At 36.2% G+C, this 17,932-nt stretch overlaps 2 protein-coding genes across 2 annotated transcripts in view; both read right to left on the bottom strand.

Annotated features, from left to right (window-relative positions):
- Nucleotides 1–8,228: 8,228 nt before the first annotated feature.
- LOC148739607 (uncharacterized) lies at nucleotides 8,229–11,830 on the bottom strand. Its single transcript, XM_088749870.1, has 3 exons — nucleotides 11,635–11,830; nucleotides 10,549–10,642; nucleotides 8,229–8,502 (listed from the first exon to the last, which is right to left on the bottom strand). The coding sequence occupies exons 1-3, from the start codon at nucleotides 11,731–11,733 to the stop codon at nucleotides 8,465–8,467; spliced, it is 231 nt and encodes a 76-aa protein (XP_088605996.1). The 5' UTR covers nucleotides 11,734–11,830; the 3' UTR covers nucleotides 8,229–8,464.
- A 3,087-nt stretch (nucleotides 11,831–14,917) lies between these two features.
- The window catches only part of LOC148739606 (uncharacterized), a 50,078-nt gene continuing 47,063 nt past the window's right edge, over nucleotides 14,918–17,932 (bottom strand). Inside the window, exons 4-6 of the mRNA XM_088749512.1 lie at nucleotides 17,495–17,566; nucleotides 15,743–15,814; nucleotides 14,918–15,047 (exon numbers count right to left, since the gene is read on the bottom strand). Coding sequence (XP_088605638.1) covers nucleotides 14,918–15,047; nucleotides 15,743–15,814; nucleotides 17,495–17,566 — 274 coding nt within the window. The remainder of the gene's footprint in view (nucleotides 15,048–15,742; nucleotides 15,815–17,494; nucleotides 17,567–17,932) is intronic.

Genomic DNA, 17,932 nt, shown 5'->3' with positions numbered 1-17,932 from the left:
ATATAACGGTGCTTTTTTAGTTCTTTTGAAACGCTGAACAAAATCCTAACAGTTGCGCAAAATTAAAATATTGTATTTGTATCGTGTATTTTTCATAGGAAGTAAAAAAAATGGAGAACATGGTATGAATTCTCTTTCTTATCAACAAACTACCTCTTATTTCGCCTGTAGTGCTTTCTATCCCCTCACGCAAAAAAAAAAAAAAGAAAAAAAAATTGATGATATCTTTAGAATTTTGAAATACATAAATTGAAATCCTAGCGTTGTGGATTAGTTATCCTTTTATCCAACAATCAGCTGTTATTTTTTTCTTATCTCTTACAAGCTGCCTGCTTCTTGTTTTGTTCTCTGACGTAAGTATTATTTCACTTTTTTATTCGATCAGTTTGATCGTTTTCCAAACCTCTCAACACCATTGTTCTTGACAAGATAGCGATGTTAGTGGGGGAAATGAGATTTTCATGAATTAGTTAAAGTTTTATCATGAGTTTATTCAAGTTTCTCTAATTTTTGTGTTGTCCTTGTTTTGACAGCTTGCTAGGCGTAAAATGCACATCTAGAGCATAGGTCACAGATACTCTGGTCAAAAACTGGAAGAAATCAACTTGATTAAACATACTTTGCTGTGGGCAAATATTTTAGAAGCTATGTTTAAGCAGAACAGGGAGCATATATTCATAAACAGGATCGACATCTGTACTGATAGTGTGGATATATAGCAATAAAAGAAGGAAAGCTCGCCGCCTTTGGATAAAAAGAGCTCGTAATAAAATAGCCAGGTTATTCATCAATTTCAAAATTCATCAGTAATTCGAAAACCGTCACTATTCGTTCTTTTTGGCAAGAGAATGCCAATTGCTCTTTAAAGGACAGATGTTTCGATCTCTTCCCTATAATTTTGAAATGCATAAGTCATCTTGTTATATCATTTATGGTGTGAACGCCGCAAGAAACTATTAAAAGTGTTTTATAAATTTTTAAGATTTAGAAAACCAGGAGAAATGTTAGTGTTGCAAATTTGAGGTCTAACCAGTCTCGTTGTTCTCCCAGCCAATCAGCTTTAGTTTCTATAATATATATTGAAGATAGAAGGAGAAATTGTACTTTGCAACAAATGTTTCATGGCACATCATCAAGGAAATTACAAAAGAAAAAAGATTTGTATGCATTATGCGCTATCTATATATTCAGGTAAAAAGAATAGCAGGTTTAGAATTTTTTTTCCCCACAGATAGACTGCTTTACTTCTTTTTCGTCTGTTGTTTTACAATTTCTTAATGAGTGGTAAAATTTTACTTTTAATAACTGTATGTCCGTTACTCTGTGCATATCATTGTTTTATAATTTACAAACTGACTGCTTCATATCTAATTTTCGTTCATTTCACTTTCAAATTTACGTCAAACTCGGAAAAACGCAAAAGAAAAATGTTTCCTTTTCGGTAAAATTTGCATTTCCATTGTAAAGTGTCATCACAAAACACACATTCTTCTATGTCGAAGAATTCGGACCTTTTCTATGTCGATCATTATCCTTTACTCTTACTATTTTTATTGCGGAAAATATACCGGCTTGGTAAGGAAAAATTTAACTCTGAGAAATAATAAAAAGTGATGAAAGAAAATATTCATGTTTCAGTTATTCTGTGTCTCTGTTTCGCAGAAAACGACGGCGTAATATGCATCAAAGGAATAACATGAGAATCCCAAACACTAAGAAAAAAATGCAAACCATGCGGGAGATAGAATAGTTCGGAATAAATATTGTGATAAATTTATCAAAAGTATCGACATCTGTGCAACCAAAGAAGATTATTTGTCATCAACCAAAAAAATGCCTATTGCTTTTAAATCTAATTTTTCTAAAGTATAGGAAGCGAGAGGGAATTGAATTAAACTAGAATATAGGAAAATAGCCGAAAGTAACAAAGCCCTTATGTTTAGTACCTGAGTGTTGATTGTCCCTTTACTCTGTTAGAAACTGATCGCATTTATCTGCATAAGCAGAAGAGAATTAATCCACACAGAAGTAAAGATTTTTACAGCTGTTGTTTTAAATAAATACAAAGTTAAAAGACAAAAAATTATATCACGTATTTCGTTCAATTTGTTCAAGCTACGCGTCCAACTTAAAGAATGAAGTTAAATCGTGGTTTCGTTTTCTTCACTTTTTACTTTCTAAAAAATGACGGAAGTCTGGAAGAAAGTCTGGAATTTAAAACATTGCTAAAGTCACCCTATACATTAAAGGATTTTCCTTTGTTATATTAAATGTCACTCAAAAACGAAAACTTGACTTCCGTGATTGGTCTTTTCTATTGAAAATGACTTGTCAGTGGAAAATAAATATGTTATTTGCTAGCAGGGAGGTTCTTATAGAAACAAAATCCCATATACAGACAGCATTTACAAGTCCGAAATCGGAGTTTTCCATCGTAAGCTCCATCCTTGCTTCTTTGCAATTATTCACCACCTACGAATGGTCATAGGTTAGTCTATTACCGGCGGGGAAGCGTTTTTCAATCCCCCCTGCATGGTTGTTAACTAGTAGCCCCGTCATGGGTCATTGAAACGTATTCTAGTCCATGTCATCTAACAAGAACTTGAAACTTTGCTTCGTCAACTGTCGTAGACCTTCGCGTCCTCGACGACACCAGCACAAGGTTATATGGAGCCAGATCATTCCGTAGAAGGCCCCAAGGATTATATCTCCGGATTTCATTTCACGTCTTCATCTTTTGGAAATCTGCTACTAGAATTAGAGGTTTGTGTTTTGCGTTTTCTTTGTTCTCGCGCTTGTTTATTAGCTTTACCTGACTCCGGAGGAGCCTGTTTGACGCTTGGAAATCGGGAGATGACAAAACACGGAGCCCTATTCCATGGAGTAGGGCTCCGTGTTAAAATACTTTATAAACATGGTAAATCGTTTAGCTGTACATATCTTAATGTATTTTGCGCTTGCCAGCTCTATGATTGTCACAGTTAGACACAGTCCACGAATTGACCGCCATCTTGAATTGAACATTGAACTGCTAGCCACTTCAAATAGAAGGCTTAAATGTAATCCATGAACGTTTTCTTTGATAGGCCGAGTACCATCTTTATTTATGATCTTCAAGAGGCCAAAAGTACGGTCATCCTTCATTCGGCAGCAGGTATTACGTCTTTCAAGATACTTGTTTAGGTAGGGCGTCTCTAAGAGGTTTGGCGTTCAATCTATTAACAAAAGGCCTCGTGGGTTTCTTAATTGTGTGAAGCGATGAGGATAAAAGCTAGGACTTAAAAAAAGTAATTCGTGTGTTTAAACTGACCTTCTCTTCGCCCTTCTATTTGTAGCGTAATAAAATTGAGGTATGCAAAGAAACAAAAAATAAAGACACCGATCGGTCAGCAAATAATCCGACTGGGCAATTGATTTGGAAAATGTAGTAAGTTTAAATATTTTACATCGTGCAGAACTCGAAACAGTGAGTTTTGTTCATCGTATGAAGTTCTTTTTTTTATCTTCCAGTCAAAGAACTCATTACACAGCGCTAAAACCAAAATGGGGGAAGCTGTAAGACTGAGAGCCCCCTTCCCCAAAAAATTGGGATGTATAGAACTTTAATTTGACAATCGATGAGCGGGAAAGCTCAAAATGTATTTACTAAAAATATGTACATTTATACGATTTACCATGTTTAGGAAGTATTTTATTCGACCACTACATGATTTTTAGGGGTACTCCATTTAGGTATTCCATAAGGTACTCCATGGAGTAAGGCTCCGCGTTTTGTCATCTCCCCTTGGAAATCTGTGCCTTTTGATGTGGAGATATCCCCTGTTAAATGGCGGGTTGTTGAGGTATCTTTCAATTGCACTTCGCAATCCAAGAAGGGATGACCTTGAATACAATGCACCATCTTTTGTTTCGTGCTTCTGTGTAAAACTAGTGGAGATTTAGGTCAAACTCTTTGTTGTTGGAGGTTCTTGGCCACTTTTATTTTCACTGCACCAAGCTATTAAAAAACGGAAAAAACGGATGTCATATGAAAAAAGAAAAAGATTTTTATCGGTGTTTTGGTGTTCATTTGCGAGAGGAAGTTGTAGTTGTTGGTGAGAAACTTGTGTGTGCTAGCCAATCTTGAAATTATCCACTTTCATTGATTGTCTTTTTTGGCGAGAAGATCAAGCAAATGTGCGCCCGCCCTATTCGAGGTTTTCATATTGTATTTATTATATTTTTGCAACAAAAAAACTCACCTTCGAAAACTCCGATAGCCCATTTGGTGGCTTTTTTGGTTTTCTTTTTTTGTGCTCTTGTAATATGTCGTCTATTGCGGCACTTGACATGTTTTCAAATCTTTGCTTGTTTAAGTTGCCGCCTCGCTCATTGTTTTCATAACTTACTAACGGGTAGGTCGCACTATTATTGACAGTAGCCTCTAAATCGATAGACGCTAATAGCTCGTTTTCTCTTAGTCTTCTAGGTCGTAACGGACATCTGGGTCGAATAAAAACCCGAGAGAAAAGTTTGGGATTTGGTCCGCCATGTTACAAACTGGCAGATAGCTCCACAGCTTTAATTCCATGTTCTCTTTTAACTATAGAGTGTTTCTGTCCAGGAACTATCGGATGATAGTTGCCCCGGGGAAATTTGATGTTCGTAAGACAGATATTTGCCCGAGAAGCGAAGCATCGAGTGCAAATATGCTAGTTTTAACAACATCAAATTTCCAAGGGGCAACTATCAGACCGATATTTCCGAGACGTTAGCACTCTGTTGTCTTTATTGTTCACCAATAAATTTTCTTCCGCGCGCCAGTTGATAAACAGTCAAAACACACTAAATGCAGATCGATCAAACATTTATTCATGCGTACAGCCTGTCACAAATGTCAATAACTCGCAATCGTACCGTTTACTGTTTACTTTTTACTGTTTTACTATTATTTCACGGAACATAAAAGCCAATTTACACAACCTGCATATAGCATTAGCTTGTCTTGGCGGGTATTAGTAATAAATAAGTAAATACTACACATTGTAAGCTAAAGAGATTCCATTACTACTACAATATTACTGCAGTTGTAAGTGTTGCATTAGTTTACTATAATTTTTATTATGAGTTAAAAGATACAAACAGTTGTCATACAAATTAAATACAATAAAATTACTAGTGAGTTAAAACAAGACAAGACATTAAAAACAAGACATTGTACACGTACATTGGCTTAATGATACGTTATACCTGTCAGAATTGAAAAGTCACTGTTTTTCCGATCTGCCTAACTTCGCGGTCGTCAAACCATTGAAAATTTTTCACGGATGAGTACTATCTATCGGGGTATTTTCCGCGGACAAGCACCAGAGGCTGATAGCATCACGTGATCAATTTAGACCAATAACAATCGGAGAAAATTTAGTAGTGAACTATACATACATAACATACAGAAGCTTTATTTATACACGGTATCAATTTCATATAATATATGCTCTTCCATCGGGCTGTGTGTAACTTAAATATGCTAATAATCATTCATAAGCAATCTAAAACGAACACTATTTGTACTAACTAATATAATTATACAACGTATGCTAATACTAAAATTCCAATACTATAGACCAACAGCAATGCTAAAACTAAAAACTAATACTACAACTTGTCACACAATAAGAGCTATTAAATTCTAAAATAAAAAGATCGTTAAGATTATGACAAAAAGCAATTGCTATGTCAGCAGGGATTCTTTAAAGGCACTAACAGTCGGGTCTGGGTTTTGCTAGTAGTTGAGAGGCTGTTCCATAGTGTAGCACCTCGATAGTGCAGGCTGCCTTTTCCGGCTTCAGAGAGTGGTCTAGGAGTAAAGAGATTATGAACCGAGTCCCTCAAATTATAGGTATAGACTTGCGATATTGTAAAAAATATTATGAAGGCGAAGTGGAAAGCTAAGTAATTATTGATCACCTTATACATAGCAATCGCTAGCTGTTTAGTCCGCCTTTCTTCAAGTGTATCCCTGCCAAGGTCATGTAATAAACAAGAAGATGGCGTCATATAATCAGAATTGGTTATTATACGAGCAGCCCTATTTTGTAACTTCTGGAGTCTCTCAGATTGGCATGTTCCGATACAACCCTATACTGGGCTTCAATAGTCGGAAAAGGGAACAACCGGGGCATGGCCCTGGCCCGCTTTAGAATTGCCAGGCCAGCTGATACTTTTTTAACAATCTGATCAATTTGAGAGTGCCAGGTTAGAGTATCATCAATTTCGACTCCTAGGTATCTGCGCATTTTGTCTCTATCCATAGAATGTCCATTTATACTTACATCAGGTTGATGATCTAGATGTGCGATCTTGTATTGAGTAGCAATTAATAATGGAATATTTAGTTTTCTTCACATTAAGACTAAGTTTACATGCTTGGAGCCAAGACTGAATTTTTTTTAAGATCACTGTTCAGCTTTATTTGTAGATCAGTAGGATCATGAGCAGTAAGGGTAAGACAAGTAACATCAGCATAGTCTTGTTTTTGAGGATAGACAACTCGCGGGAAGATCATTTAAATAAATCAAGAAATTATAGGTCCCAGGATGGAACCTTGAGGGACACCACACACAGTGGAGCCGTAATCAGAAAGAGATCCATGAACATAAGTTCTTTGCTTGCGATCAGTCACATAGGATTGAAACCATTTTAAGCTTATGGAGTCAAACGTATAGAAATTGAGCTATTTAAGTGGTATTTCATGATCAACAGTATCGAAAGCTTTTTTGAGATCGAGAAAAAGAACTCCATTTAGTAAGCCATTGTCCATATTAGAAAACCAATCATTGGTTATATCTAGAAGGGCAGTCAAAGTGGAATGACAAGGTCGAAATCCCGACGGAGCATCGGTAAGTAAATCATGCCTCATTAAAAAATCATATAACTGGTTGAAGACTACTCTCTCAATACGTTTACTGACAATCGGCAAGACAGATATAGGTCTATAATTATTTGGATTAGTTTTGTTATCATCCTTGTAAATAGGAGTGACTCTGGCTACCTACCAATCATCAGAAAAAATACCGGTAGTTAAATATCTATTTATGATGTAGGACAAGGATGCAGAACTATAAACTTTAATAGAGCACGCCATTCCGAACTTTAATATAAACCCATAGTCTACTCGCTATAAAATTGCTCAGTTTATGGAGGATCTGGCCTTAATTACAGCCCTAACTTCTGGGATTCCTTGTGACCTTTTCTCTTTTTAATCACCAATCGAGTTAATCGAGTTACGTTCTGGTGTCCGCGCCGATTGCTCCAGGAGTGATCCACGAGCTTCAAGCGTTGCGCATGAAAAGTTGCGGAAAGGAGGGCAAGTAGAACCGTGCTATAGCCATCTGCAGCTGAATAAGGGCTTCACTGTAACACCATATACTGTTGAACAGTTTACAGTTTTATTATTTATTTTTATTTTTCTTGCTCGACTTTGTTTCAGGCTTGCCAGATTCCTTAGATGCCTTTCTATAGAGATAGTACAAAATCATTCCAGCCAGGACTGGCCAAAATCCTATTTGCAGAAGTAACTTTGGATCAAACAGCGACTTTCTCTTAATAGACATGAGCTTGGTTGTAAAACTCAGTACAGAGTTGGCTATGTGTGAATAAAACAAAAATAGGAAAATGTTAGGGTTTTCTGTTAATTCAATAACGTACTGTAATATGATAATAGTATCATGATTAGCGGGTAGATTTCGGTATAATTTAACCCGTACTATTCTAAAACAAGGCCTATGTCTCAAACGCGATCAACTGCTTCCGCCATTGCTTTCTTTATATCCAAGAACTGCACGCGTAATAAACAATGGGGCTGTGCGGAAATCTTGCCGAGAGAGCAAAAATATGAGGCTTCTTGACCATTCTCTGTCTATGTTATAATGAGAAGATAGGAATATTTTATCCTTTTTTTGCTATTTCCACATACTCAACACATATCTCGTTCGTGGTTGATCAGTGACAAACTAAAATAAGTTATAAATTGCATTATGGAATTTCCGTATTGCACTCGCTCAGAATCAGATAAACAAACAATGCTAGGTTTTATGCCTTTCTCTCTCTGCCCAAAACAAATCTACAGATGCTGCTCTTGCCTGAGCTCCAAAGCGAGTTTTATTTAGCACCTGCCATGTCAATCTCATTATCAGATATGTTTGCAAATAATTTATTTTACATGAATAGAACTTAAAAATAGTACCCACCAGGAGCCACTAATGAGCTCCTGTACCTATCTTCAGGCACAACGTTTTGCACCCCAATTTGTCGCTTATAGAAGGAAAATTTTAAGCCAGTATTTTTCTTTCAATTGAGGAAATCCTGCGAAGCCTCACTCTAGAACATGCAAGTCTCCTGCTTAATGGTACCATCTGCCGAAAAAAGAAAATCTTCAACTTTGCTGTAAGTTGTTGTTGTTTTAATTACATAGCATTTCTAAAACTTACCCAATGCACATTCCTTTTATACCCATCTCCCAACCTGTTAAAAAAAATAAAATAAAATCAATCAATAGATAAAGAAATACTAGAGAGTGAAAAAGTTAAGGTGGCAGTTATACTCGTCAACTGGTGAGCTTTCTGGTATTGTTTACATGAGATCAAGAATGGGGAAATATCAAAAGAGCTTTAACTAGTGGATTTTAACCAGACAGTAGAAGAGGTCCAAATATTGGAAGTTATCTCTGCCTGCAGTTTTGACGCTGTAAATACAATTTACTTTCTATTTTAAATAATGCTCACCACATTAGATATCACAAAGGGTCCTAATGTAATCAAATTAACTAGCACACTTGAAAGAGGATACACTGAAACCTTATTGGAAAATAGGAACCCATTATTGTGTAAATTGTTGAACATGCAGCAACTGGACCAGACTGGTAAATTGAGGTGGTTTTAAATTCAAACCAGGGCACCAAAAATGGACAAGCTGGAGAGGCAAATGACTGGTAGACTAACCTCAATCGATATCATTTAATATTTAACTTTATTAGATGGCTGACTGTCTCACAAGGACTGGGAAGATCCGAATTCATGAATTTGATTGCCTGAAATCAAAATTGAAGGCAGTCTAGATTTTCCCATCTGGACCGGCATCTAGACCGGTCTAGAAAAAAAAGGTACAAAGAATATTAAAAAAATTGGCATATAAGACACAGCCATATAATAAACATCTTATTAACCGAGCTAGGTCAGTCTATATGGGAGAATCTTGACCTCAGTTGCTGGTACAGACTTCACTGCATTCAGTCAGTGTACTGGCAACCTCGGTCAAGCTTCACCCATACAGACCTCCTGCTCGGTATTAATAATAAGAACTAAGTAACGACAGCATTCAAGTAATTTCAATGGTGCTGAATAAATTACATTCATTTGTTAACAAAACTAGCAATTCAAGGGTCAAACAAATGCAATCAAGGTTACTTTAAGCTAGTCCCAGTATATTTGGCTAATTGGCTTACTAGAATGGAATCTTCAGTTAGGAAGTAGACATCTTGCAAGCATCAAACATGCAGAGCAACCCACTACATAATAATGTCACAATAAGAAAAAAATATGGATACTAAAAAGGAAATACCTGTATAATTACAGTGTTTCTTCAAAAATGTACAATCAGTAACCTGCATACTAAAATATCCAACTTCATCCTGTACATTAGGAGATCCATTGAGGGGTCGGAGAATAAAGACTTTATTTGTACCCAGGGTATATAGAATGGGGTACTTATCATTGTCCGCAATCCCTTGGTACCAGCACAGTTATTTAATAGTAATTATAGGCTGCTAAAATTGGCATCTCCACAGTCATTAATCATTTCATTGATCTCTTCCAGCCCATTGGTTTTAGGAGGTGTACTTTTTGACCTATGAGTTGGCTATACTTTACTTTCCCTGGTTTTTACCAAAAGTAAAGCTAGATTGTGATATGCCCTATCCCACTACAGCTAAAGAGTAATTTTGTCACAATTTGATGTCCACCCTTGATCTTAGCATCCTCCCTCACCTTTGCTTACACAGGGAGGAGATCAGCATGTCCTCCCAAAGATGACTTTTTTCTATTCAGGCTTTAAATGTTTTTTCTTTATAATTTTTACACCTCACTATATCACATGGATGTACATCATTCTTTAGCAGCTAAAAAATTCACATATTAGAAGTCAAAGGAATAATTCAATTAGAGTAATTTTCATTAGACTATATGTAAGTATTGACAGTAACCAAGGTTACAGAAGTTTTCCTTCACTTTGCTATGTGATTGGTCATTCAAAAAAACTAACTCTGTCTACTGAGTCAACCAATCAGATTAAAAAAAAGCCATTTGCTACCAATGCTCACTTGAGTGGTTCTCACACTTCACGCAATTCGTTTGTTGTTACAAAGAGTTCTCATTAGCTCCTTCAGGAGTTTTGTTTTGCTCTGGTTAGGAGTTGAGCAACAACTTTGGCTTTATCAAGATAATTCTACAACACCAAAATGAAATTTCTCAGACTAATATAGCTAAATAATCAAAAAGACCAACAGCAAGTTACCTTTGATAACCTTCCCTTTGCCCAACTGGAACTCAAGTGGTTCTCTTCCTTTTGCTAGGGATGAGTCAAACATTTGTCCATTCTCCAGTGTACCCTACAATAGTTCATTGAGAAAATAAGGAAATCCATACATTATTGACAGCCACATCTTTCATATGAACTGAAATCAGGTTTGTTCATTTCTTATTGTTGTTTTGGCAGTTTGTTTGCTTTGTTTTTTTGTTTTGTTTTTTTTCATAACGCAGTCTTTTGAAGTGACAATGAAAAGGTGCAGAGTAGAGATGGCAAAATCTACCCATTAATGACAGCTTGGCACCCTTAGTGATTATTTAATTCATTTTGTCTTCCATGATCTTTTAAAGTGATGGCTGAGAGACTTGGATGTGATTGGGAAGGGATGTGGAATATATCTATTCTTAACAGCCAGGACAAGGACCAGATTTGTCTTTTCCTTTGTATTGCTTTGTTTTGTTTGTTTGTTTTTAGTCTATTTTGTATTATTTGGTTAATGCTTGTTTTTGAGGGAAAAAAGTAATGGGGCAAGAAAAGGGTGAGTACAGAACCCCTATCACCAAGTTTACCCTAAATTACCCACTCCAACGAAGGGCTAAAGCTCGAAACGTCAGCTTTTGTAATCATTACAATGGCCAATTTACCATTTCAACTTTGTTGATATATCCAAATTATTTCGTTACTCCCACCGACGCAGCCCCAAACAGTTTCATTTGGAAACTATCAGCCTTTACTCTAAATAACCATTCATGATACTTAAATTCATTTTTCCTGCACTTTAGTGAGAGAGATGGAAATAGGAAGAAAGGCATGTAGTGTATGGCTCTAACCATACTCTTTAATGGGCTCTCTTTGTACTTAAGTCAAGCAAAATGTCTTGTTCAGCAAAATAACTGAAGGCATTTTGGTTTTTAAATTCACCAAGCCTCCCCCCCCCCCCAGTCCCCAATATCCTCCAGTTTTTTCAGTTCAAACTTTTCCTTCAAAAATGTAAGCATGTGAGAACATCCTTCTCATAGGAATTTCTACTGACCCCTCTTTTAATTGAAAAGCAGACAATATACATGTACATACAGTATAGTGAACAGACACAATGTCACCATTATCTGCTTTGTCCTCACAGGTAGCAGGCTTGTACTGAAATAGAAAGATCATGCATATAGAATACTTCATGGAAAGATAGTCTATATGGTATTGACACACACAAGTTGGTTGTATGGGATATTGAACGAGTGAGTGCAACAAACAAGAGATTTCTGATACCAGCCAGCAAGTGCAGTCAGATCATGACCACATATATTATTTACCAGCTCTAGTGGCAGCATCTAAAGTAAAATTATAACAAATGAAAATGCCAGACTTCTTCATAATTTTCTTAAGACTTCTTGATCATCTTCTTTTTTTTTTCGCATTTGTTAGTAAACCCTAATTCTCTCTCTATGATTATTCGAACAAATTGCAAAAGAAATTATCAGAGTCATGATTTAAGAAAATGCCAGAATGGCTCAAAACAGAGAAAGATATCCCATAAAAAAATACAAAGAGACTTCAGCGTGTGAAACAATTTCCGCTTTGTGAGACCAATACCTTTGTTAAATTCCCATTTCAGGAAATTTTAATTTTGCTGCATAAACATGATTTATGATTAGGAAATCTGCTATGGGAAAATATTTTACTGAGTCTGCATTTTCTGGCAGAAAAGAAAGGTATGTTACTGGCACAATCCGTGTTATACATATACTATCAATGATAAGGTATGATGTTTACGCTGATATCATCGCTGAAGCATTTTGTGCAGTTATTGATTCAATTCCAGAGGAAAGTTCAGAATGAAAGTAACTTACATTTCTTTCAGACTTTTTAGATCTTGAAATAATTCAGGAGGCAATTCAGTGATGTTGTTGTCTTGCAACCATCTGTGTTGAAGTAAAGAAACATCACCTTTTGTGTCACAGAGTATCTAAATATGTGTTGTATGCAATCTAGTTTTGTAAAAGCGGTGATATTACCGACTTCTCTTGTAGCCATTCAACGAAAAGGGAGATAAGAGAAAAAAAAAGAATAAAATAAAAAAGCAAAGGATGCACACAACAAAGGGAAATGCTGTTGCCTTTTGAGACCAATTTTGTCGTACAGCTGCATATTTTTATCCACGAAAAAACACAATTATCACTTTACAGCTCTTGAGTTTACAACACAAGGTAATGCGAGGCCGAATACAATATGAAAAAGCACGATTCAGCGCATTACAATGTTAACAACACAAAAGTCAAATGAAGAATGTTTTCTCAAACCGATGCATAGTTATGAACTCAAATGAATCTCTCAGTTCTAAAAGTTCTTTGCATGTAAAATAATTTGCGTTAGAAAACATACCGATCGACTCTGTCTGTACAGAACCATTTTGACACTACTTTTTTATTATTAATTTCAAAACCTTTCCAGTTCTAAAGACCTGTTCTGTTTCATCTTACATCCTCGTTTATGATACGGAGTGAACAGCTTACATATAGCTACATGAAACGTGGACAAGGAACTCCTTCCAAAACACTTCTGTTAGAATTACTTACAATTCCTCTAAAATTGTCAAGTTTCTGAACGCACTACCATTTAGTCCTTTCAGGTCATTGTCATTCAGGCGTCTGTGTATTATACCGTGTGTAACTAATTAGCTGTGTTATCATACAGACTTTCATACTTTTAGGGGTTGTATTCGGTGACAGTTACTGGACCTCATTGATGTTTGGACAATACAGAAAAAACAAAGAAATCGCTTCACTTAGTGGGGAGATAACTAACTAAATAATTTCATTTTTAATACCCTTTGTATCGCACTACAATATATTTCAACTAACATGATTTAGAATGGACATGTGTCAATAATGGAGAGTTAATGGAAATTTTTTTTTAAAGTGCCCATAAACCCAAAAATTATTTTTGCTTAAATAATCTTTCTACAATTCTGAGCAAAATGGCGCAAAAGTTTTTGTTTTTGGTTAAAAGCCGAATTTTCTATTCATTTTTAAAGTGGCGGAAAAATCGAGATTCGAAAACCCATGACCGAGCAGCGGAACCTGCCGAAAGGGAATGAACCGAGTGTAATTCTTGACGTAAAACCCGGACTGTGAGCTTCGCGTGTTGTGACTCCCAACAAAGCTGACATTATAACCAATGTGCACTTATTGATAAGCTTAGCAACGACGGGAGTGAGGTTATCGCGGCCGGCAACTTAGCAGTCTCGGACTTTTTCTATACCATTTAGGCGCTTTTGGAGCGCCTTCTCCAGGACCTCTTCCTCCTTTCTGTGTCGTTCATACAGCTCTATCCATTCCTCGTCCGCTAGCGGATCCTCGCCATATGCCTCGTGCGTGCCTTCCTCATCGCTGGCCGTAGAACTCGAGTTTGGTGAACCATACAATACAATACAATATTTTATTGACAACTCCCCAAAGGGACTTTTCAGTGACAATGACGATTAGAAAATAGCAGGAACAATAAAAAAATGGTGGTTAATTGTTGAAAAGAATAATGCTATATACATTATAAAATATCAGTCACGAAAAATAATTTATAAAGTGTTAGAACTATAGTAAACCTTTATTATAAGAACAGAAACTCGGGCTAAATCAAGTGAAGAATTTTTTTAAAAGGTCTTATTTAAGATTACGTTTAAAACTAGCTACACTAAGACTTGATTTAAGCTTATGGCTAATAGTATTCCAAATACTTACAACGCGATAACAAAAGGACTTCTGGCCAGTTGCTGTTTTACAGAGTGGAATGTTCAAGTTCCGTGAACTTCGGGTCACTCGACCAGTAATACTACCCCTAAGAATAAACTTATTACTTAGGTATTCCGGTACAAGACCCATCATGCACTTAAAAGCCATGACGGTATCTCTTAGGTAAAAGTTTGATTTATCGGGAATCCAATTTAAGCTTTTAAGCGGAAGGAGACACATGGTCATATTTCCTAACGTTGCATACGATTCGAGCAGCAAAGTTTTGTATGCCTTGTAGCTTCTTTATATTACTATTCGTGGTTTTCACCCAAACTGACGACCAATAATATAATTTACTAAATACTAAGGAATTGATAATAATAATAATCAGCATATCTCTCCTAAAAGCGTAATTTACGCGACTTATTTGTCCAAATGCCGACATACACGAGGATACAGTTTTAATGACATTTTTTGTCAAAAATCACTCCGAGATCTTTTACAGTCTCTGTGGGTACAAGATCTTTTCCCAAGAGTTTAAGGCGAAATTCCGGGAGTTTTGCAGTCCCCTTTCTACTTCCATATATGATTAAATTGGTTTTGTCGGGGTTTAAGAGCAGGCCATTATCAAAGCATCAGTTTCGTATGCTGACAAGGTCCTCGTTCATAGCAGATATGGTGTCTCCGCAGTCTTGGGGTCGGAATGACATATAACCATCAACTTCCAAGTCGTAATCTTTCATTTCTGAGACTTTAGAATCTGAACTAGAGGTCGGAATGAAGTCGTACGATATCATTTCTTGATCAACGTGTACGCAGAAAAAAAATTTCAACCGAATAAAAATGGTTTTCAACGGCGCACAAAGAAAACTACGCGTCTCCAGCTCGCGTCCTCTCTGTTGTCTGGGTTTTGCGTCACTAGTCCCAGTCTCCCTTTTACTCGGTCGTGGGAAGAAAAAACCAGACTTAAAAATATCATAAAAAATTCCAGATTTGACTAAAAAAGAAAAATTTTGCGCCATTCTCCTCAGAATTACAAACAAATTATTTCAGCAAAAAACATTTTTGGGTTTGTGGGCACTTTAATGACGGCACTTTATAATCCCTGCTATACAAATAGTAAAATTATATAAACCGTCATTCGAAGAAATAGAACCGACTTGGTGATTCCCTTTAAAGGTAAGCGAGGGTCGGCTTAACAGTTTATGTTTTACGTAAATTCTAAACATGGTGAAAAGAGGAATCGGATAAATCTGTTGAGGGTGTCTAACATTATATGACATATCGATCGAAAAACTACAACAGGAAGGAAAAAATAAATAACTATATATTATTAGATGAGATATTCAGAACATATTTTCATAGTTGTATTTATTCTTTTATCATTTTAACTCGATCTTATGATATCTTTACGTACAGTAAAAAAGTATAAGACCCGCAGATAGTAGAGTGTTACTTACAAAAACTGCAGTCTTGTGTTTTTGTCAAAGAGTCCTGAGGGCACGTGATGCAATTGCATTTTAGACAAGAACCTAGGAATGTAATGAAAATTTAGCATAGCATAACACAAGATGAGAAAAATAAAAGAAAAGTTATGGAAGCTACATTCCATTGAAAAGATTAGCGTTCTAAAATAACGAAACCAATTTGAGCCATCGCAAAATGTGTGTCTAAAATGATCATAAATGAAGCTTGGGATAAGTCCGCAATCGAGGGCGATTACTAGCCAAGTATTCGGAGTTGTCTCTACTTTCTTTTCACGATTCCGTGGTGGTTGATGATAAACTTTGTATAGGAAGTAGAATCAACGAATAAGCAAATAAAAGATTCTCACTATCCCATGACTATGAATCAGCCCTCACGATAAAATCGGAATGTCGAGGCAGCGTTTTTGGGTGCTGATGCTGAGTACCCAAGCCCCTAATAATCGCACGCGCGTTTGGTATGCTTTGGTGTGCAGGCTATGATTGGCAAAGTTTACAAGATATAACCAACCACGAAAGGTTTTCATTTTACTCTGATACGTTTAAAACTGAATGCTATAATCAGTGATATCAGTAGATGTCAAGAAAACTGGGGGTTTGTCAATACAGGTGCACTCGGTGGTTGCATATTTTTAGGAATAGATAAGATGATAAGCATGGGAGAATGAGTTGTAGTGCAGTCTTGTTAGGCTAACAGAGAGATTTGTACATTTTTATTCACATATATGTATTTTGGGAGCTACATTTCAAGAAAATTGTAGGTTCTCTATTCACATCAAGAATAAGTTGGCCGCAGCTAGTAAATGCCTATATGTTCTTAGAACTCTTAAGAGGGAGGGTTATTGTCAAGTAGAGTTGGATTAATTATTCAGCGCTCTGGTTCTGCCTAAACTTGCGTACGGAATATCAGTAAATGGCTCATCTCCACCAGAACTTACTACCATACAATGCTTCCTGGATCGTTGTTACAAACATAGATACACGTCTTCTCCGGTTTCTATTATCAATTGCTTAGATAAGTCTGATATAGGTATCTTCAAGAAATTAAGTGCGTGGGAACATCATCCATTGCACCCCTCCCTTCCCAGGATTAACTCTGCTATCCGTAGGCTTAGGCAAGTTAAGCCAATATATCCACTTTGCAATACCTAGCGTTTTGAAAATTCTTTTATTAATAGACTTAGTTTTAAGCATAACTTAGCTATAAGTAATTAATACATATTTTAGCCATTACACTCTATATGTAACACTTGATATGTATTTTATCAGTGAGATAGAGACTATTTATTTATTTATTTTTATGTATTAATTTATTCATTATCACTTTGTTTTTAAAGAAGTGATACGTCGATACACTAATGGTACACGATACGGTTTATAAATTTGTTTAAAAGATTTGTGTTGTCTTTGCTGAGTCTCAAATACATCATCGCAGTTTCCTTCTTAGAAGATTTGAATGATCGTTTACTATTTTTTATCTGCAGATTCCCAGCATTGTTTATTTTATTCTCAAGGACTTCCTTATGCCAACCATTAGGTCTAATATTACCAGTGTAGAGTTTTTTAACGGAGCGTACGAGGAAAAGTTTTTTATAAGTTTTCAAAAGATACTCAAACAGATCACATAATTTTTAAACGAGATCTAAGGAAAAAAGACATATCTTACATTTGCAATCCTTCATTACTAGTTCAATAAAGTCTCGTCAAGATGATAATAAACCTACTTACAGCCACTTCAAGGCGGTATTTGTGGCGAAAATATCAGACGGCAGATCCCTCAAGGGGTTTCCAGACAATTCCCTTAAAGATAAGAGACCAAATGATTAGAAGTGAAACTAAGAACTTGTTAATTGTTACGGATATTTTCAATCGCTGCAGTGCTTCTTTCTCAAGGATGCTTGACTAAGGGTAGTGAGACCGAATGGTTAAATTATTAGAACCTGTGGGCATGTGTTCAACCCACTCCACCTTGGCAATCATGGAATTTCTTTACTGTAGTGCCCAGTTTCATGCCGTGGCTGTGTTCCGTAAATAGCCAACTGGTCTCCTTCCTGCTAATTGGGATTTTTACCACTATGATTAATTTCCTCTCTTTCGCTTTGGCCCTGTTTTGCCCATTAGCATGGGTGTGTCAATTAAGGTATTTTAGCATCAACATTTACTTTT

The sequence above is a fragment of the Stylophora pistillata genome, chromosome 2, assembly GCF_964205215.1.
Source record: "Stylophora pistillata chromosome 2, jaStyPist1.2, whole genome shotgun sequence".
NCBI lineage: Eukaryota > Metazoa > Cnidaria > Anthozoa > Scleractinia > Pocilloporidae > Stylophora > Stylophora pistillata.
This window is presented reverse-complemented; position numbering and strand designations above follow the sequence as displayed.